The 22,103-nt window shown below is 44.2% G+C and overlaps 1 protein-coding gene across 6 annotated transcripts in view; it reads right to left on the bottom strand.

Moving 5' to 3' along the window:
- Positions 1–22,103, bottom strand: part of AASDH (aminoadipate-semialdehyde dehydrogenase) — a 159,670-nt gene that overhangs the window by 90,558 nt on the left and 47,009 nt on the right. For 5 of the 6 annotated variants that reach the window (XM_033944705.1, XM_033944696.1, XM_033944739.1 and 2 more), the window contains 2 exons: positions 17,204–17,377; positions 13,923–14,173 (listed from right to left, as the gene is read on the bottom strand). The exons of the other annotated variant lie outside the window; for it this stretch is intronic. In XM_033944705.1, coding sequence (XP_033800596.1) covers positions 13,923–14,170 — 248 coding nt within the window. In that variant the 5' untranslated portion in view covers positions 14,171–14,173; positions 17,204–17,377. The remainder of the gene's footprint in view (positions 1–13,922; positions 14,174–17,203; positions 17,378–22,103) is intronic. 6 annotated transcript variants of the gene reach the window in all.

Genomic DNA, 22,103 nt, shown 5'->3' with positions numbered 1-22,103 from the left:
ACCATAAACCCTAAGATTACAGATTAATCCCTGCAATCAGCCGTATAGCCATTTCTATGCATAAGAATGTACATTATGTTCAATTCTTTTTCTTTTGTACTCGCTAAGAAAATCTTCTATCCTATAATTTGAGGACTTGAGCATATTAGTTATAAATTATTTCAATGTTACTGAATTATCCTTTTTGCTTTATGTAGAATTACTAATTTTTGCTTTCTGTACAAGTTATTCTTGGCTGTTTGATTTGAAAATCAATAAATATACCAAAATATAAAAATCCCCCCAATAAGAGTAACTCCTGATTTCAAGAGCAAAAACGGCTGTCTTTGCTTTTGTGTATTTCAAGAAACATCTGGGAATATCTGGATCTTGAAGCCCAAAAATTATTTATCTGTTTTTAAAGAACATTTTCAAAATCCACATTTTATCTGGCAAAAGTGCCACCAAAGCCACTAATGTTGAATGCTTAGCTGCCTCTCTGTCAGAGGTTTCCAAAATAGTTGAAATATCTAGTAGTTCTTCATTTTGTTTAAGAATTGGTTGATCATGCATGTGTTTTTGATAGGTAGATAATAAACTTGAGAAGGGTGGAATTGATTCTTCTGGAACTATAAGTACTTCAAAAAAATATATTTTCAACATCTCTCTAGGAGTCACAAAGAACACCTGAAGGAAGTTCAGGAAATGTAGATTATTATTCTGAGATCTATTTTCTAATGATTCTATCTTCTCCTCAAGTTAATATTATCTTTTATCATAACTGCCTGTGTTTACATATCTCAAGTAAATCTTTATCATATTTATCAAACTGAAATTTTAAAAATACTGTTTAAACTTATCTTCTTCAATTCTTCTTCTTGGTTTTTTGTTCTTTCCTCCAGACATTCAATTTGGGGACAAAAATATTTCCCCAGATTAACAAATAAAACCCATACAGGGGCATAATCGAAAGAAACGTCTAAGTCCGTTTTCACCTAAGTCACAAGTCGTCCAAAGTCAGACAAAGCTTAGGACACATTTTCGAAAAATACACCCAAAATATATATACAGTATATATATATATATATTTTTTTTTTTTTTTTTTTTTTTGAAAATCGTCTAACTATACATCCAGTTGTCTGATCGTCCAAGCTGCTAAATCGTCCATCTTTATACCATATTTTCATCCAAATATTCGTCCAAGTCAAAAATGGCTAGAATAAGTCCAGTTGGACGTGGGAGAGGTCAGCAAAGTGATGGACTGGACACCCAGACATGGCACCTGAATAATGGGATACCTTACAGGGCACTGCTGTGAACTTCACAAAAAGGGTGTCCCATAAAGCACAGTTACTTACCGTAACAGGTGTTATCCAGGGACAGCAGGCAGATATTCTTGACTGATGGGTGACGGCACCGACGGAGCCCCGGCACGGACAATTTTAGAGTGATTGCACTCTAAGAACTTTAGAAAGTTCTAGCTAGGCCGCACCGCGCGTGCGCGAGTGCCTTCCCGCCCGACAGAGGCGCGCGGTCCCCAGTTAGGATAAGCCAGCTAAGAAGCCAACCCGGGGAGGTGGGAGGGGCGCAAGAATATCTGCCTGCTGTCCCTGGATAACACCTGTTACGGTAAGTAACTGTGCTTTATCCCAGGACAAGCAGGCAGCATATTCTTGACTGATGGGTGACCTCCAAGCTAACAAAAAGAGGGATGGAGGGAAGGTTGGCCATTAAGAGAATAAATTTTGTAAAACAGATTGGCCGAAGTGTCCATCCCGCCTGGAGAATGCATCCAGACAATAGTGAGATGTGAAAGTATGAACTGAGGACCAAGTAGCAGCTTTGCAGATTTCCTCAATAGGAGTGGAACGGAGGAAAGCTACAGACGCTGCCATAGCTCTAATTTTGTGGCCCGTGACAGAACCCTCCAGTGTCAGGCCCGACTGAGCATAACAAAAAGAAACGCAAGCAGCAAGCCAATTGGATAGAGTGCGTTTAGATACAGGATGACCCAGCTTGTTAGGATCAAAGGACAAAAACAGTTGAGGAGATGATCTGTGAGGTTTGGTGCGATCAAGATAGTAAGCAAGAGCACGTTTACAATCCAAGGTATGCAAAGCCTGTTCACCTGGATTAGAATGAGGCTTTGGGAAAAAAACAGGAAGAACGATGGATTGATTAAGGTGAAACTCAGACACAACCTTAGGAAGGAATTTTGGATGTGTACGAAGGACAACCTTATCATGGTGAAAAACGGTGAAAGGTGGATCAGCCACCAGTGCATGGAGCTCACTGACCCTCCTGGCAGAAGTGAGCGCTATCAGAAAGACCACTTTCCAAGTTAGAAATTTAAAATGCGTTGTGGCCAGAGGCTCGAAAGGAGGCTTCATTAACGCAGAAAGAACCACGTTAAGATCCCATACAACAGGAGGGGCCTTAAGAGGTGGTTTTACATTGAAAAGGCCTTTCATGAACCTTGAGACTAAGGGATGAGCTGAGAGGGGTTTTCCATGAATCGGCTCATGAAAAGCTGCAATGGCACTAAGATGGACCCTTATCGAAGAGGATTTAAGACCAGAGTCAGATAAGGACAAAAGATAGTCCAACACCAATCCCACTGCTGTAGATATGGGATTATGGTGATGTAACAGGCACCAGGAAGAAAACCGAGACCATTTCTGCTGGTAACATTAGAGAGTAGACGGTTTCCTGGAGGCATCAATAATAGAACGGACAGGCTGAGAAAGGAGAGCATGAGATGAAGTCAGCCCGAGAGATACCAAGCTGTCAGGTGCAGAGACTGTAAGTTGGGATGAAGAAGCGTTTGCTGATTCTGTGTAAGTAGTGAAGGAAACAGAGGAAGAGGTATGGGTTCCCTGGAACTGAGTTGAAGTAGAAGGGAAAACCAATGCTGTCTGGGCCACCGTGGAGCGATGAGGATCATGGTGGCTTGTTCCCTCTTGAGCTTGAATAAGGTGCGCAGCATGAGTGGAAGAGGAGGGAATGCATAAAGGAAGAGATTGGTCCAATCCAGAAGAAATGCATCGGGTTCCAGACGGTGAGGAGAATAAAGTCTGGAGCAAAACAGGGGCAGTTGATGGTTGTGGGGAGCTGCAAACAGATCCACCTGAGGAGTGCCCCATTGAGAGAAAATGAACTGGAGAGTCGATGGGTCGAGAGTCCATTCGTGAGGTTGAAGAATTCTGCTGAGGTTGTCTGCTAAGCAATTCTGTTCCCCTTGGATGTAGACTGCTTTCAGGAATAGGTGACGAGCAGTCGCCCATGTCCAAATCCTTTGAGCTTCCTGACATAAAGGGCGGGATCCCGTCCCTCCCTGTTTGTTGATATAATACATTGCAACTTGGTTGTCTGTGCAAATGAGAAGAACCTGAGGAAAGAGGAGATGTTGAAAAGCTTTGAGGGCGTAAAATATCGCTCTGAGTTCCAGGAAATTGATGTGGCGCTTCTTTTCCTGTGTGGTCCAAAACCCCTGAGTTTGGAACTCGTTCAAGTGAGCTCCCCATGCATAGGGGGAGGAATCCGTGGTGATGACTAGTTGATGAGGAGGTAGATGGAACAGTAGACCTCTGGATAGATTTGATGAGTTCAACCACCAAAGAAGCGACTGTCGAAGAGACGAGGTCACAGATATGTGTTGTGAACAAGGATCCGTCGCTTGTGACCACTGAGTCGCTAGGGTCCATTGAGGAGTACGCAGGTGGAGACGTGCGAAGGGGGTGACATGCACTGTGGATGCCATGTGCCCCAAAAGTACCATCATTTGATTTGCAGAGATGGAAGTTTTCTGGAACACCTGCTGACAGAGATGAAGGATGGTGTGAAGGCGGTTTGGAGGAAGAAACGCCCTCATCTGAACAGTATCCAGAATGGCTCCAATGAATTGAAGTCGCTGAGTTGGAATGAGGTGTGACTTGGGTAGATTGATCTCGAACCCCAACAGTCGAAGGAAGGAAATGGTCTGATTGGTGGCTCTGTGAACGGACTGAGGAGAAGGAGCCTTGATGAGCCAGTCGTCCAGATAAGGGAAGACTTGAAAATTGTGGGAGCGGAGATAAGCTGCGACCACGATCAGACATTTGGTGAATACCCTGGGAGAGGAGGCTAAGCCGAAGGGTAGCACCTTGTATTGGTAATGATGTTGGTTGACAAGAAAGCGAAGGTATTGTCTGGACATCAGATGAATTGGAATGTGAGTATACGCCTCCTTGAGATCGAGGGAACATAGCCAGTCTTCCTGAGAGAGAAGAGGGTATAGGGTGGCAAGAGATAACATCTTGAACTTCTCCTTGACTAGACATTTGTTGAGATCTCTGAGATCTAATATTGGTCTGAGATCTCCGGTTTTTTTGGGGACTAGAAAGTACCGGGAATAAAATCCCAGGCCTTGCTGGTCTAGAGGAACTGGTTCGATGGCATTGAGAAGGAGGAGGGATTGAACCTCCTGACCGAGAAGGAGGGACTGAGCCTTGTTGGAAGCAGACTCTTTTGGTAGACTTAACGGTGGAGGAGTCTGAAAGTTCAGGGCATATCCGTGAGCGATGATAGCAAGTACCCACTGGTCGGAGGTAATTGCTTCCCATCGAGACAGAAACACCTGTAGTCGACCTCCTATGGGCTGAGGTAGAAGGCATGAGGGAGGAAGACTGGCAATGTTCTCGAGAAGAGAGTCAAAAGGGCTGTGTAGACTTAGGTTGAACAGCCGGTTTTACAGCAGGCTGTTGTTGTTGACGAGCCTGTTGCTGCTGTTGACGCTGCCTGCGAGGTTGAGGGGGATGAGTCTGAGCCGGGCGAGCAGAAAACCTTCTTTGATAAGAAGGTTGTTGCCTGAATGGTCGAGGAGGAGGAGGTTTCTTCTTGTTTTTCAACAAGGTGTCCCACCTAGTCTCATACGGAGAGCTTTTGTGTGGCGGTATCCATGGACTCCCCAAACAGCTCATCCCCTAAGCAAGGCGCATTGGCCAGTCGGTCTTGATGGTTTACATCCAGTTCTGAGACCCGTAACCATGCCAACCTTCTCATTGCTACAGAAATAGCAGTGGCCCGTGACGTCAGTTCAAAAGTATCATAAATTGAACGGACCATAAACTTCCTGAGTTGCAAAAGACTAGAGGTACATTGCTGAAAAGCAGGAAGTTTACGGTCCGGAATGTACTTCTGAAAAGAGGTCACCTGTTGAATGAGATGCTTCAGGTAAAACGAGAAGTGGAATGCGTAATTACCTGAACGGTTGGCCAGCATGGCGTTTTGGTAAAGGCGCTTTCCAAATTTATCCATGGCCTTTCCCTCTCTGCCAGGAGGGACAGAGGCGTAAACACTGGCACCTACAGACTTCTTCAGGGTTGATTCCACCAACAAGGATTCATGGGGAAGTTGTTGCTTGTCGAATCCTGGGATTGGAATGACTTTATAAAGAGATTCCAATTTTCTTGGGGCTCCCGGGATGGTTAAGGGAGTTTCCAAGTTCTTATAGAAAGTTTCCCTCAAGATATCATGGAGGGGTAACTTTAAGAACTCCTTAGGAGGATGATCAAAGTCCAAGGCATCTAAGAATGCCTTGGACTTTTTAGAATCAGACTCCAAAGGAATTGAAAGGGTGTCTGACATTTCCCTTAAAAATTTGGTAAATGAGGAGTGCTCTGGCTTAGTAGCAGGGTCTTGCACCGATAGATCCTCCTCTTCAGATGAATAATCTTCCTCGGTACCGAGGTGATCATCCGAGTCATCCCACAAGTCAGGGTCCCGTACCGATTGGAGACGACCCTGAGAAAGTGGTGTCGAGGTGCCAACATGTTTAGTCTTGCGTACCGATTTCCCCGAACGGTTGGAGACGGTACCAGGGGAGTGTGGAACGGTACGGGGTTCAGAGAACGGTACCGGTTCAGAAGTGTCCGGAGCAGAACGTCGTTTCGGTTCCGCTGATAGAATAGGCATGGACATGGATTTGTGCGGTGCCGACAAAGTCGATGTCAATAAAAGGGGTTGATCGACGGTCGGCACCGAAGGCTCATTGGGTACCGACACTGGAGGATTCGGTGTCAACAGAGCTGGGAGCAATTGTTGTAGTTGCTGCTTAAGTTGGGCCTGGAGGATAGAGGCAATACGCTCATCCAACGTAGGTCCCGATTGCACCGGTACCGGTCTTTTCTTGCTCGGTACCTTCGGTGCCGCTCTACGCTCGGGAGAAGTCGATGCCGATGACGAGGCGGTGACTTCAATGGGAGCGGAGCGTTTACGGGGCCGGCGCTCAGTCTGCAGGACTTGGCTCACTGCATGTTCGACTGGTGGCCCTAGGACAGTAGGGGAAGGCTTCTTAGCCGGCTTACCTACAGGGATCGACGTCGGCGATGTATCTGTCGGTGCCGAGACAGTCGGTGTCGATTTGGAGGAAGTTGCCGATGTCGATACTGGTGCAACTTCCATGTCGGTGCCGAACAGAATTCGTTGCTGAATCTGTCGGTTTTTTAAAGTTCTTTTTTGTAAAGAACTACAGCGGGTGCAGGTGTCAGCCCTATGGTCCGGACCCAAACACTGAAGGCACCACTTGTGCGGGTCGGAGAGGGATATAGGGCGCGCACACCGCTGACACTTTTTGAAACCCGGTGACGGGGGCATGAAGGGAAAAACCGCTGTAGCAAAATCGAAGCCGGAGGCTTCGATGGTGCCAACAGGCCCCGCCGGGGTAGTCAATAAAAAAAGAAAAAAATAAAACAATTTTTTTTTTTTTTTTTTTTACAAACGTTAAAAGAACAAGAAAGAAATAAAATGAAGAGAAAAATACGCGCGAGCGGGAAGGCAAGTGAACAGTTTAGAAAAAAACTTCCAACAGCCGTTGGAAACACGCGTCTTCTTAGCTCCGCGGAATTAAGAAAACTGGGGACCGCGCGCCTCTGTCGGGCGGGAAGGCACTCGCGCACGCGCGGTGCGGCCTAGCTAGAACTTTCTAAAGTTCTTAGAGTGCAATCACTCTAAAATTGTCCGTGCCGGGGCTCCGTCGGTGCCGTCACCCATCAGTCAAGAATATGCTGCCTGCTTGTCCTGGGATAAACATCTTACTACAGCTCCCTTATACGTCATGGTGAGCCCCCCAAAATACCCCCAAAACTTACTATACCCACTTGTCTACAACCCCAATAGCCCTTATGGCTGCAGGTGCCACTTATATGGCAGTACAAAAGGGTTTGGGGTTTCTTGGGGGAGTGCACATGATTAAAGTGGCTTATGGGCCTGGGGCCTCATCTCCATGGGTCCCTAACCCACCCCCAAGATGACTTAAGCTGCCTCTGTGCAGCTCTACTAGGCTTTCCTATGACAGGCTGCCAGGTGCTGATGTTCTGGAGGCAGATATTTAAAGTTGTGATTACGATTTTTAGGGGGGGTCGGTGATCACTGGGGTAGTTTGCAGAGCTTATCTGGTCACTTTATATAATTTTTTGTGACTTAGACCAAGTTCCATCTAGGCTGTGTTGTAAAACTTTCAGTTATACATTCAGTACGACTAAGGGCTCCTTTTATAAGGTGCGCTAGCTTTTTTAGCGCACGCACAAAATTACCGCACGCTAAATCGTATGGTACGCTTCTAGAATAATGTCAGCTCAATGCTGGCGTTAAGGTCTAGTGTGCGCTATTCCGTGCATTAAGGTCCTAATGCACCTTAGTAAAAGGAGCCCTAAGTCTAGCACGGCCCATGGCCCACTCAAATCCCACCCTCGACACTCCTTCTGAAACACCCCGTTTAGCTCTGGTCGTTCAGTGGCACTGGGAAGGCCTAGGTCATTTGTAAACATGTCCAAAACCTGTTCTAAGTTATCGGCGCTTGGATGTCTTTCGTTTATGATCATCCAAGTGCCAACAGGCCGGTTTTTGGATGTTTTTCTCTTTCGATTATGAGCCCCTTAGTGAATTAAGAGTTACTTCAGGGGATTTAATTAAGGAAAACTTTTGCAATTGTAGCGTTTTGTGTCTGCTCACCAATCTGGAATTTTTCCTGATTACCGTATTTTTCGTTCTATAGTACGTACCTGACCATAAGACACACACCCTTGAAGAGGAGGAAAAACCAAGGAAAAAAATTTCTGCCCACCGCCCAGCCCTGTACCCTGTCCCCATCTGGTGGTCTAGTGGTAGGTTGGAACAGGGTACAGGGCAGGTTTAGTGGTAGACAGCCCCACCCGGGCAGGTCTAGTGGTAGGCAGCCCCCCGTACCTTTTTTTTTTAACTTCTGTTGGTCCAGCGATGTATCAGCAGGAGCTTTCCTCGCTCCTGCCCCTCCTTCATTAGACAGCTGTCCTCTCTTTCAGCAGAGCGGTGCACAAGGCAAGCATGAGCTTTTCACATTCCTGTCTGGTGTCGCACCGCTCCTGAATGGTCAGCGGCTTGGTCGGGTGACGTGCAGCAGGCAGCGGTTCACATGCTACATGTAGCTGACCTAGAAACCTTCTCTCCGATGTCAGGGCTGATGTCTGAGGTAAGGCTTGGGGATCAGCCACATGTAGCGTGTGAATGGCTGTTTACTGTGTGTCCCCCCAACAAACCACTGAAGGCATGAGCAGTGTGGTTCGAACAAGAGAACAAAGGGAGAAAGGAGTTGGGGGAGGGGAAGGGAGCGCGTTGGGACACTGGAGGGTCATGATTATTGGACAACGCCTGGAAGGCAGGGAGGGGGAGGGGGCATGAACATGGAACACAGAAGGGAGGGAGGAAGGGGGCACTAACTTGGGGCAGGAGGGAGAGAACAGAAAGGGAGAATTGTTGGGCATCAGTATATGAGTGGGAGGGAAAGGAAGACAGAGGAAAATTGGGCATAGAGAGAAAGAGGAGAGAGGTAGAGATGCATGGGAAGAGAAGTATGAGAGGAGAAATGTTGGATATGGTGATGTAGAGGGAACAGAGGAACAGATTGAAGGGGGATACAAGGGAGAGAAATGCTGGACATAGTGATGGAGGAAGAGATGTGGCATGGTGCTGGAGAGGGGTGATAGAAGGAGAAATGGGCATGGGGCTGGTGGGAAGTGGTGAAAAATACTGCACATGATCCGGGGGATGAGAGAGGGAGAAATATTGGATGTGACAGTAGAGGGGGTGGGAGAGATACCTGGATTTCTCAAGACAGATGGATAGTGAGAGAGAGAGAGGGAGATTTGTTGCCAATAGGGGTGGAGGAGAGAGGAAGAAAAGTTGGACTTATGGAGGGACAGAGAAAGAGAGATGTTGGCTGGGGAAGAGAATGAGGTCTGGAGGAGAGGAAGAATGCAGGAGGCAGAAAATGTTGGACTCATGGAGACAGAGAGTGAGAGATGGATGGGGAGGGCAAAAAGGAAAGAAGAAGAAATGTCAAACTCAGGGGGAGAGGGCAGAGAGTAAAAAGTTGAACTTATGGAGGGAGAGAGATGTTGGCTGGGGAAGAGAACGAGGTCTGTAGGAGAGGAAGCGTGCAGGAAGCAGAGAGAAAGAAATGTTGGACTGGTGAAAAGAGATGTTGGACTGGTGGAAAGGAAGGAGAAATGATGGATGTGGCAGCAGAGGGAGTGGGAGATATGTACCCTGCATCTCTCTCTCTCTCTTTCCCAAGTCCCTTTGCAGCAAGGGAGGGAATTAGAGACGGACAGTGAGAGAGAGATGGAGATATGTTGCCAATGGGGGTGAGGAGAGAGGAAGAAAAGTTGGACTCATGGAGGGACAATGAGAGATGTTGTTTGGGAACAGGAATGAGGTCCGGAGGAGAGGAAGCGTGCAGGAGGCAGAAAGAAAGAAATATTGGATGCACATTCAGAAGGAAATGCAACCAGACTTATGAAATCACCAGACAACAAAGTTAGGTAAAATGATTTTATTTTCAATTTAGTGATCAAAATGCATCAGTTTTGAGAATTTATATATGCTGTCTATATTTTGCACTATATTTGTCTATTTTTCTTTTGTCTATTTTTCTATAGTTGTTACTGAGGTGACATTGCATATTTTAAAGTCATCTGCCTTGACCTCTTTGAAAAAACCCAAATATAAATGATAATTAACATTTTCTCTACGTACAGTGTGCTTTGTGTTTTTTGATTTTGTGGTTACCATTATGTATTAATAAGATTATATTGTGTGTATATGAAAAATGGATGGAAGAAATTGCATTACAATTAGTACTATTATTATGGGGTGGAGTCAGGGTCGGAGCTTGGATGGGTCTGGGGCAGAGCGGGGGTACTCTGTTGGTATTTGTTAGGCTTAGGGGGTACTTGGCTTGAAGAAGTTGAGAAACACTGGTTTAGTAGATCCAAAAAGATTCTCAGAAGACTGTTTGTGAGGAGCTAGCTAAATTAAAAATAGACAAGGCGATGGGGCTCAATGGGATACATCTTAGAATACTCAAGGAACTCAGAGAGGTTCTGGCGGCTCCATTGTCTCATTTTTTTAATGCTTCCTTTAGAGACTGGTGTGGTCCCAGAGGACTGGAGAAGGGCAGATGTGGTCCTTCTGCACAAGAGTGGAATTAAGGAGGAGGTTGGGAATTACAGGCCGGTTAGTCTGACCTCGGTAGTGAGTAAATTAATGGTTTTACAAGAGGCAGGTTTACGAGAGGCAGGTCTGGTCAGATGAATATGATTGATTTCTTTGACTGCATGACCAAACAATTGGATATGGGAAGGGTGCTAGATGTAGAGTACTTGGACTTGAGCAAAGCTTTTGACATGGTGGCACATAGGAGATTGATAAATAAACTGAATACATGCGGTATGGACCCTAGAGAGATGAACTGGATTAAAAGCTGATTAAGTGGAAGAAGACAAAGAGTAGTAGTAAATGGAGTTTGCCACAGCGATCTGTCCTTGGGACTGCACTATTTAACATCTTTGCGAGTGATATTGCGAAGGATTGTCTGGCAAAGTTTGCCTTTTTGCGGATGATATCAAGTTCTGTAATAGGGTAAACACCCTGGAGGGTGTGGATAACATGAGGAGAGATCTGGTGAAGCTTGAGGAATGGTCAATCAACTGGCAACTAAGATTTAATGCTAAAAAACGTAGGGTCATGCACTTGGGCTGCAAAAATCCAGGACAAATTGGATATGAGGCGAAGAACTTTTGTGAAAGGAAGATGAACGGGACTTGGGATGATTTTGTCTGATGATCTCAAGGTGGCAAAATAGATAGAAAAGGTGACAGTCAAAGCCAGGAAGATTCTTGGGTGCATAAAGGAACGGTCAGTAGGAAAAGGGAGGTGATAATGTCACTGAATAACTCTTTGGTGAGACACATTTGGAATGCTGTGTACAATTTTGGAGACCGTACCTTCAAAAAGATATAAATAGAATGGAGTCAGTTCAGAGGGCAGCTATAATGTTGGTTAGTGGCCTTTCTCATAAATCGTATGGGGACAGACATAGAATAACTTAAATATGTATACTCTAGAGCAGGGATCTCAAAGTCCCTCCTTGAGGGCCGCAATCCAGTCGGGTTTTTAGGATTTCCCCAATGAATATGCATTGAAAGCAGTGCATACACATATTCATTGGGGAAATCCTGAAAACCCGATTGGATTCCGGCCCTCAAGGAGGGACTTTGAGACCCCTGCTCTAGAGCATGGCTGCCCAAGTCCAGTCCTCGAGATCTATTGGCAGGCCAGGTTTTCAGGATATCCACAATGAATATGCATGAGAGAGATTTGCCTGCACGGCCTTCTTGGGATGCAAATCTCTTTCATGCATGATCATTGTGGATATCCCGAAAACCTGGCCTGCCAGTAGATCTCGAGGACTGGACTTGGGCAGCCCTGCTCTAGATGAAAGATGGGAGAGAGGGGATATGATAGAGACATTTAAATATCTCTGTGGTATTAATGAACAGGAGGTGAGTCTCTTTCAAATGAAGGAAAATTACGGAAGGAGGGGGCATAGGATGAAGTTAAGAGGTGACAGGCTCAGGAATAATGTAAGAAAATACTTCTTTACAGAAAGGGTGGTAGATGCATGGAATGTGGAGACAAAGACTGTATCTGAATTCAAGATAGCATGGGAAGGGCATTTTTATTTATTTATTTTTAAAAATTTCTACACCAACTAAGACCTAAGCGATTTACAAAATAAACATACATAATCATGTATACACAAATAATCAGTACAACATTATCTACTCACTCCTCCAAAGTTGTCTAACTTACTAAAACTAGCAAATGCCTAATAAGACTTCAATAAAACATTGTAAAAATCTGAAAGATCACAACCTAGTAAATAGCTAGTTAAAAACATGTGAGATCTCTTAGGAAGAAGAGAAGATAATGGATGGTAGGGAAGGGTAGGCTGGATGGACCATTACGCCTTTATCTGCCATTATGTTTCCATGTCATGTTGTGGGTGTTTTTTTTTTTTTTTTTTTACACAATCAGCTATTTTAATGCAGGTGACAAACTTTCTTGTGTGTTCATTACACATTTCTTCAGTGATCAAAAAATGTTTCTACATATTGCGCATCTTTTCTTGAACCATCATCACAATACACTTGTACATTCGCTCAAAATAACACTAATTTTATATGTTTCCAGAGCACAGAAGCATCCATGTTCCCTCACCCCACACCACCACCTCTCTTCTCACTTGTATCTCTTCCTCCCTTCCCATCCTTTCTGATCTGGATCACTTTCTTCCTCCTCCACTTATGAGCCAGCATCCATCTTTGCCCCTCCCCTTCACCCTGTGGGTCCACCATTCATGTTCCCTCCTCTCCCCACAACTGCAGTTCATCATTTGTCCCCTCCCCTTTCCCTCCTCCATGTCTGCCCTCTCTCATTCTCTGGCCATCCCCCCATGGCATCTTCCTGCCGTCCTGCTCCTAACACAAACCTCTCCATCCCCCAAGCTGGTATTTCTTACCTCCCAAAGCAGTAGCAGCTGGCCAGCAGAGGAAATTCTGTAAACAGGCTGCACCAGGTTCTTTCCTTTGCTGCACTGGAAGTAATGTGGCAGAGGAAAGGCCCTAGCAGGGCTGGCCACAAGCATTTAGCACTGCATTCATTTTCAGTCGGTTAGGGGGGTTGAACTGCACCCTCCCCCCGCACCCTGCTGACTATGCCCATAGATCCACACCAAAATCTCAAAGTCAAAATTCAACTTTACTCTTTCTGTTGGAGAAAGGGAACCCATGTGAACATCAATCAAGTTGCTGTACCAGTTCAACTATATACAAAATCTCCTTAACTATTGTTTCATTTGGTATGCTGAAGTGTATAAATCCTGTGGTAGATGGACTTGTTCTAATGGTAGATCACCCAAAAGACAAAATTCATGCCAGAGACAGGGTCCTAAATCTCTTTTTGGGTTAGGCCACTCCTAAAAGCCCTCCCCATCCAGAGATCCCTGATTTGTCCTGGCTCTCTTGTGATTAACTTCTGGAAACCCCCAGGCCCCCCTTAACCGGGTGTCTGACAATTGCTCACGAGCCAGCAAGTCTCCATCCACTAACCTGTTCTCTTGACAACTCCTCATATTCAGGTACAGAGAGTTTCCATAACAACCATGTCAAAATTTCAACCTTATACACAAGTGCTATATCAAAACCTTTACTTACTAACTGATAAGCTAACTGATAAGCAGAATTAACAAATAAGTGCACAATGAATGTAAAACATTTCTTTCCATATTGCTACATGCGCATATGTTGAAGTTACAGGCTTTGCATGGCACAATTAGATGCCCCAATTTGTGTATTCTAGTATTCTATGGCATCTTGATATAGAGATGCCATTGAAGAACTGGTGCTCAGCATGCAGCAAAGGCATGCCTAACTGGAGACATCATGTTATAGAACTGCCCTTTAGTATTTCCTACAAACATACAATTTTAACTCAGTCTAACATTAATTCAGCATGACGTATCACATTGTGTTCACAGAGAATGCAGATATCTCAAAAACAAGAAAAAAAAATATTTTGAGCATTACCCTAGGATCCAAGATGCCAAATTTATGCCAGGGTGGCAATAGAGGCCTATTTCACACCTTCCTGGAGAATCACAATGCTTCTGCAGGAAATGCATCAGTTCTTTAGCAAAACCAACCACTTCTTTGTAGGTGTAGGAAATAGGGGGCTTATTACTGCTATCATCAAAACACACGGCTCTCCTATCTGCATACAAGTTAGTAGCTTGAAGAACCAGCTCATGAAGGGTCATTTGCACCGAATCTGCCATCACCTGTAATGGTTGGGGGGAAAAAAAGCATTTAAAATTCTGATAAGTAAATTAAAATCTTTGAAGTAGACAGGCATTTCAACATTTTTCATGTAAAAGTCTGCTATGCTGAAATGCTTTGGCAGGCTGTGAATGTTTTTTAGACCAAAGACAGTATCCCAAGGTTATGTAATATTTCAAAAGATTAAAAATTATTCTGTCAAAGGACCAGATGCACTAAAGTCAGCAATCGTCGCTAAACCAGTTTTGACTGCTTTAGCGACAATCACATTTGCCGACCCAAAGCACAAAACAGCTCATCGCGTGTTTTCCCCTCAATTGCCCATTTTTCCAATCCGGCTATGCAAATTAGCTAAACCCCATGCAAACCAGCCAAGCGATTGATCCACTAACATCACTTGGCTGTGCACAAAAACAAAAGCAATCCAAAAAAGCGACTGGTCAAGACCAGTCGCTTACTTGTCTAACCATAGTTCAGCCCTTATTTTTAATGGGCACTGATCCTGTGCATGTTACACACACAATATCTGCCCCATTAAAAAGATTTTAAAAAGCCCCTCCACCCCACACCAGGCAGAATTTAGGACCCAAAGCAGTGAACTGGATTAGAAACTGGTTGACGGACAGAAACCAGGGGTGGCGGTTAATGGAAATTGCTTGGAGGAAGGAAAGGTGATTAGTGGAGTGCCATAAGGACTGGTGTTGGGGCCAATTCTGTTCAATATATTTGTAAGTGACATTGCTGAAGGGTTAAGAAGGTTTGCCTTTTGGTGAATGATACCAAGATTTGTAACAGAGTGCACACCCTGGAGGAAGTGGAAAACATGAAAAAGGATTTGCAAAAGTTAGAAGAATGATCTGTTTGGCAACTGAAATTCAATGCAAAGAAGTGCAGAGTGATGCACTTAAGAACATAAGAATTGTCATACTAGGCCAGACTGAAGGTGAGTAGAAATCTGAGACAGCAGTATGTGCTAGGAGATGAGAGGATGATATGCAGGGACGGTGAGAGTGACTTTGGAGTGATAATGTCTGAGGATCTGAAGGTGACTAAACAGTGTAACAAGATGGTGGTGGCTGTAGCCAGGATACTGGGCTGCATAGAGAGAAAGAGATGTAACCAGCAGAAAGGAGGTGTTAATGCCCTTGTACAGATTTGTTGGTGAGGCCCCACTTGGACTATTGTGTTCAGTTTTGGAGGACGTATTCTGGCTAAGTATGTAAAAAGACTTGAAACAGTCCAGAGAAAAGTAATGAATATGGTATAGGGCTTGCGCCAAAAGATGTATGAGACTAGACGATCTGAATATGTATACTTTAGAGGACAGGAGGGATGGGGAGATATGATACAGACTTTTAAATACTTGAAAGGTATTAATATAGAAATAAATCTTTTCCAGAGAAAGGAATGCGGCCCACCAGGTACTATTTAGAGGCCCTCGGTATGTTTATCATAATTACAAAAGTAAAATAAAAGTTTCTTAATCATATGTCTTTTTAACCATAAATGACAATATTATTATTAAGACTTAGCCAAAAGGAAAGATTTATAAACTATAAAGAGTTTTACTTCATGCAAAATTGTCATTTCTTTAATAAGACATTAACTATTTTTTCTGAGGTCCTCAAAGTACCTACAAATCCAAAATGTGGCCCTGCAAAGGGTTTGAGTTTGAGACCACTAAACTAGATGGTGTGAATTGAGGATGCGGGGTGGCAGACTTAGGAGTAATATTAGGAATTTTTTTCACAGAGAGGGAAGTGGATACCTGGAATGCCCCGCAAAGGGAGGTGATGGAGATGAAAAAAGTGACAGAATTCAAAAAAGCATGGGATGAACACAGAGGATCACTAGTTAAAAAACGAATGATATAAAACAAACTAAGGTTAGTACTGGGCAGTCTTACACAGTCTGTGTCTCATATATGCTAGTTTGGTTTAGGATGGCCTGGGGAGGGCTTTGATGGAAGCTCCAGTGACAGGATGGTTAGGATAGGCTGGAGTGAGCTTCAATGGCAATTCCAGTAGTGGGAACCTAAAGACAGTACTGGGCAGGCTTCTATGGCCTATTGCCCAGAAATATTAAAGAAAAAAAGGACACGTTGACCATGAATAGTTACCATAGGACAGATTGAGACATCTGGATTTTACTTCCACTGCTTTCAATAGAAGTAAAATCCAGATGACTCAATCCATCCTCCTTTTTCTAAAGCCATAAGGTAACCGTAACCATGAATGTATACGGTAATGCAAGTGACTAATGGGCAGACTGGATGGACGGTTCAGGTTTTTATCTAGTGCTATTTGCTATGTTACATTGAGTTTGTGTGGCTGACAGGATCTATTGCTTTGCTTTGACTACATCTGCTCATTGCTGCCCCCTCCCTCCCTGAAGCTGCTACCCCAGCTGACTGCTTAATTATGCTTGAAGTTGGACCGATTCTGCTTGCAGCCTTCCTGAGAAAAGGCCCAGCACATGTGGCTGCAAAACCCCAGGCAGGCATCAGGTGCATTCTCATGATAATGCGACAGAGCTGAAAACCCTCTTACTGGCTACTTTTAAAAAAAGGGCAAAAACAAGGGCTTTTACTTTCAGCTCCAATCCTAAACCCTACTCCTCTGCCCCCCAACCTAGCCACCAGATTAAGCATTCCCCTTAACTGTATCCATGACATCTTGCTTGTCTGTCTTGCCTGTTTAGATTGTAAGCTCTTTTGAGCAGGGACTGTTTTCTTACTCTTTGTGACTCTGTACAGTGCTGCGTGCATCTGGTAGCACTATAGAAATAATTAATAGCAGCTCTCTCATACTTCTATCCCCTAGCAAAGCCTTTTTTTTATCACGCTGAAAACAGAACATTATGAACTTTTGCAAAAAGGCAGGCAGGTGACAAGCAAAGCACTCTTATAGCTCCCACCCTCTTCCTAGGCTTTGTATTTTTGTATTTCATATAAAGTCCAATCTTGCGCTTTTAAACCCCTACTTTTTAAAGTTAAAAACCAATTAAACCCGAACATTAAACAAATCTATTACCAAGATTATTAATCTTCTTTATTTTTCTTGACATATCTGGAGTCAGCAACGCCCAGGACCCAGTCGGAAGACATTTATCCTGAGACCTTGTTCTCTAGCTTCCAAACACCTCCTCTGACATGTTGATTGACAGCCATCATCATGTTAAAAAGAGAGCTCAATCACCACAAAACTCTGAAACACATAAAGGGGTGACACGTGAGGTTTGGAATGCAGAGAGAGAATATTAGCATACCAAACTGAGACTTGTAAGAGAGACCATTGGAGCACCAAAATGAGGTTTGAAATAAATTGAGAGACCATTGGCGCACCAAAATGAGGCTTGGAAACACCGAGAGACACCATTAGAGCAACAGAACGAGGCCTTAAATGCACAGAGATGTATCTCTAATGTCAGACTGAGGCTTAAACAATAATGAATACTGTCTAAAAAGTCGCAACTACTGAAAATTTGCCACAGCTGGTCTTCAAGAGTAGCTCAATTTGAGAGCAAACTTGCTCAACTGGCAACAGCAGCATACTTAGGCCTACTCCCGTGCATGCGTATCAACAGGGAAACATCTTTTAATATCAACGTGTTGCGGACTCTGTGGTCTGCGTCACTGTGCCTTGTCGGTCTTGTCTGTGAAAACGGTGTGCTGTAGTGTAGAGAGTGTATGAGTAGTTTTTAAACTTTGAAATAAAGCAGAGTACTGAAGAATTGGGAAGGAGACTAGTCCACACATCTATCACCCTTTCTGTAAAGAAGTATTTTCTTAGATTATTTCTGAGCCTATCGCCTTTTAATTTCATCATTTGCACTCTCTTTCTGGAGTGTTCTTTCATTTGAAGAAAAAAAAATCATCTTCTGTACATTAATACCACAACGATATTTAAACAAATTATCTGTGAGAAGTCCAAAAATGTGCTATTTTATCCCTGTTTTATAATGTCAACAAAAGCAATAATTAGAGATGTGTATTTGTTAATGTGCATTCTATTTTGTTAAAAAGTTTAAGCAAAATTGATTTATTAACACACTTGGCATCTTTAGTAAAAGACCTCCTATGTGCCAAAGGACCCATTTTATTCCTATCATGAGTTAATCTTTAGAAACCAAACCTCTTAGTCAATTTGGGTCAGATTCTGTAAATGGTGCCTAAATCAGCAGTGTCTACAAAAAAGGGTACCGGCAATGTGCCAGTCATACTTAGGTGCTGTTAACAGAATCATGGCTAGCAACACCCAAGAAAAAACCTAGATGTCTGCAATGTTGACCAGTGTTTTACTATCTTAAATTACAGGCTTCTAAGTTCTTTAGTGAATTGCACCTAACAGCGCCTAAGTCCCACTCTGCCCTTAACCACGCCCACTTAGGTGTAAGACACCATTATGCGTCCTGCTGTAGATGCATTACTAGTGCCTATGCTGTAGATGCCTCCTGGCACCTACTTTATTATTTTTACAAGTTTTTAATCAGTTTTAAATGACGCAGTCAATTACGGTGCCAATTAAAGCCAATTAAAACAAGTTAGGCAATAGTAGGGCACCTACCGCCACATAATTTATGGCGCCATTTACAGAATATGGCCCTTTGTGCGTATTAAAAATGTTTTATTAGCACAAATCCATGAAATGAAATAATATAAAAGATCAGCTAAAGAACAAATCTTTTCCCAGTGCACTGGAGAAGGGCGGATGTGATCCCTCTATATAAAAGTGGAAGTAAGGACGAAGTAGGGAATTACAGGCCATTAAGTCTGACTTCTGTGGTAAGCAAATGAATGGAAATGCTTTTAAAACAGAGAATGGTGAAGTTTCTGGAATCCGGTGGATTATTACAGGACCAGAGGCAACATGGATTCATTAGAGATAGGTCTTGTCAGACAAATCTGATCAATTTCTTTGGCTGGGTGACCAGAGAATTGGATAGAGAGATTGAGCTAGATGTGGTGTATTTAGATTTTAGCAAAGCCTTTGACAGTGTACCACACAGACAGATAATGGTCGACTTTGAAAGTGGTCGACTTTGAAAGCAACCATACAAGAAGCAACAAACCGCTATGTAAAATCAGTAAGTAAACGGCGAAGGAACAATAAGCCACAGTGGTTTACTGCGGAGATCTCAGACCTGATCAAGGAGAAGAAAAAAGCATTCATCTCTTACAAACAATCAGGGAAGCAGGACTCTAGAGCAGACTACCTGGCCAAATCAAAAGCCGTCAAAACAGCAGTCAGGGAGGCTAAATTCCTCATGGAGGAGTCTCTAGCAAAGAACATCCAGAAGGGAGATAAATCCTTCTTCAGGTATATCAGTGATAGAAGAAAAAACTCAGGCGGGATTGTACGTCTTAGGAAACCAGACGGAGATTATGTGGAAAAGGATTCAGAAAAAGCCCAACTATTAAATGAATACTTCTGCTCAGTCTTCACCCGAGAAGCGCCAGGGCTCGGCCCTCAGCTACAGACAAGGGTTGGCTCAGTTGACCCGTTTAGTAACTTTGAGTTTACGCCCAGCAGTGTCTACGGTGAGCTGTCAAGGCTCAAGGTTAGCAAGGCAATGGGGCCGGACAACCTGCACCCCAGGGTGCTTAGGGAGCTGAGTGATGTCTTGGCGGAGCCACTGTCCGCGCTCTTCAACCTCTCCCTTAGTACAGGCAGCGTCCCGTTGGACTGGAGGATGGCTAACGTCATTCCACTCCACAAGAAAGGCTCAAAGATGGAGACAGCAAACTACAGACCAGTGAGTCTAACATCGATAGTGAGCAAACTAATGGAAACTCTAATCAAACACCAATTAGATAAGATCCTGGATGAGGAGAATCTACGGGATCCCCGACAACATGGATTTACTAAGGGGAGATCCTGCCAATCCAACCTGATCAGCTTCTTTGACTGGGTAACGGGGAAGCTGGATATTGGGGAGTCCCTGGACATCGTGTACCTGGACTTTAGCAAAGCATTCGATAGCATACCACACCGCAGGTTACTGAGCAAGATGAGTTCTATAGGATTAGGTGACACATTGACGAAATGGGTTGGGAGCTGGCTTGGAGGTAGGCTCCAAAGGGTGGTGGTGAACGGCACCCCCTCCGAAATGACGGAGGTGATTAGTGGAGTACCACAGGGCTCAGTCTTGGGCCCAATCCTATTCAACATCTTTATAAGAGACTTGGCAGAAGGGCTTCGAGGTAAAATAACATTATTCGCCGATGACGCCAAACTGAGTAATGTAGTGGGCAAATGCACAACAGACGAAGATTCAGTGCCCGACAACATGATGCACGACCTACTCCTACTGGAGCGATGGTCTAGGACATGGCAACTCAACTTCAATGCCAAAAAATGCAAAGTTATGCACCTGGGCAGCCAGAATCCATGCAAGTCTTATACCCTTAATGGCGAGATCCTAGCAAAAACGGTAGCAGAACGAGACTTGGGGGTAATCGTCAGTGAGGACATGAAGTCTGCCAATCAAGTGGAGCAGGCTTCGTCCAAGGCAAGACAAATCATGGGCTGCATACGAAGGGGTTTCGTCAGTCGTAAGGCGGAAGTCATTATGCCATTGTATAGATCCATGGTGAGGCCCCACCTGGAATACTGTGTGCAATTCTGGAGGCTGCATTATCGCAAGGATGTGCTGAGACTGGAGTCGGTGCAAAGAATGGCCACCCGGATGGTCTCGGGACTCAAGGATCTACCATACGAAAAACGGCTTGACAAATTACAGCTATACTCGCTCGAGGAGCGCAGAGAGAGGGGGGACATGATCGAGACGTTCAAGTATCTTACGGGCCGCATCGAGGCGGAGGAAGATATCTTCTTTTTCAAGGGTCCCACGACAACAAGAGGGCATCCGTTGAAAATCAGGGGCGGGAAACTACGAGGTGACACCAGGAAATTCTTTTTCACTGAAAGAGTGGTTGATTGCTGGAATAGTCTTCCACTACAGGTGATTGAGGCCAGCAGCGTGCCTGATTTTAAGGCCAAATGGGATCGACACATGGGATCTATTCACAGGGCAAAGGTAGGGGAGGGACATTAAGGTGGGCAGACTAGATGGGCCGTGGGCCCTTATCTGCCGTCTATTTCTATGTTTCTATAATAAATAAACCTAGTGTTCCTGGGATGGGCCCCAAAGTGGCGGGCTGGGTCAGGAACGACAGAGGGTAGTCGTCAATGGAAATCGCTCTGAGGAAAGGGATGTTACCAGTGGTGTACCTCAAGGTTTTGTTCTTGGGTCTGTTCTTTTTAACATTTTTATAAGCGATATAGCTGAAGGGCTGTCAAGTAAGATATACTTCTTTGCGGATGATACCAAAATCTGCAATAGAGTAGACACCCAGGATGGTGTGAATGACATGAAGAAAGACCTAGCGAAGCTTGAAGAATGGTATAAATTTGGCAGCTAAAATTTAATGCTAAGAAATGCAAGGTCATGCATTTGGGCTACAAAAATATGAAGGAACGGAACAGTTTAGGGGGTGAACTTTTGGGCACGATAGAAGAGCAGAACTTAGGTGTGATTATATATGATGATCTTAAGGTGGCCAAACAGATTGAAAAGGTGACGGTGAAAGTTAGAATTCTAGGGTGCATAGGAAGAGGTATGGCCAGTAAGAAAAAGGGGGTATTGATGCCCCTATAAAAGACTGGTGAGACCTCATTTAAAATATTGTGTACAATTCTGGAGGCCGCACCTTCAAAAAGGATGGAGTCGGTCCAGAGAAAGGCTACTAAAATCGTGCGTAATCTTCATCATAAGGCTTATAGGGATAGACTTAAAGATCTCAATATGTATACTTTAGAGGAAAGGCAGGAGAGGGGAGATATGATAGAGACATTTAAATAAAAAAAATTGCAAAAAATGTCACTCACCAGCAGTGGGCTACCTCTCTAAGATCCAACATTGAAATTCAAA

This window comes from Geotrypetes seraphini, chromosome 1 (assembly GCF_902459505.1).
Source record: "Geotrypetes seraphini chromosome 1, aGeoSer1.1, whole genome shotgun sequence".
NCBI lineage: Eukaryota > Metazoa > Chordata > Amphibia > Gymnophiona > Dermophiidae > Geotrypetes > Geotrypetes seraphini.
Note: the sequence above shows the minus strand (reverse complement) of the source record. Positions and strands in the feature narration are given on the sequence as shown.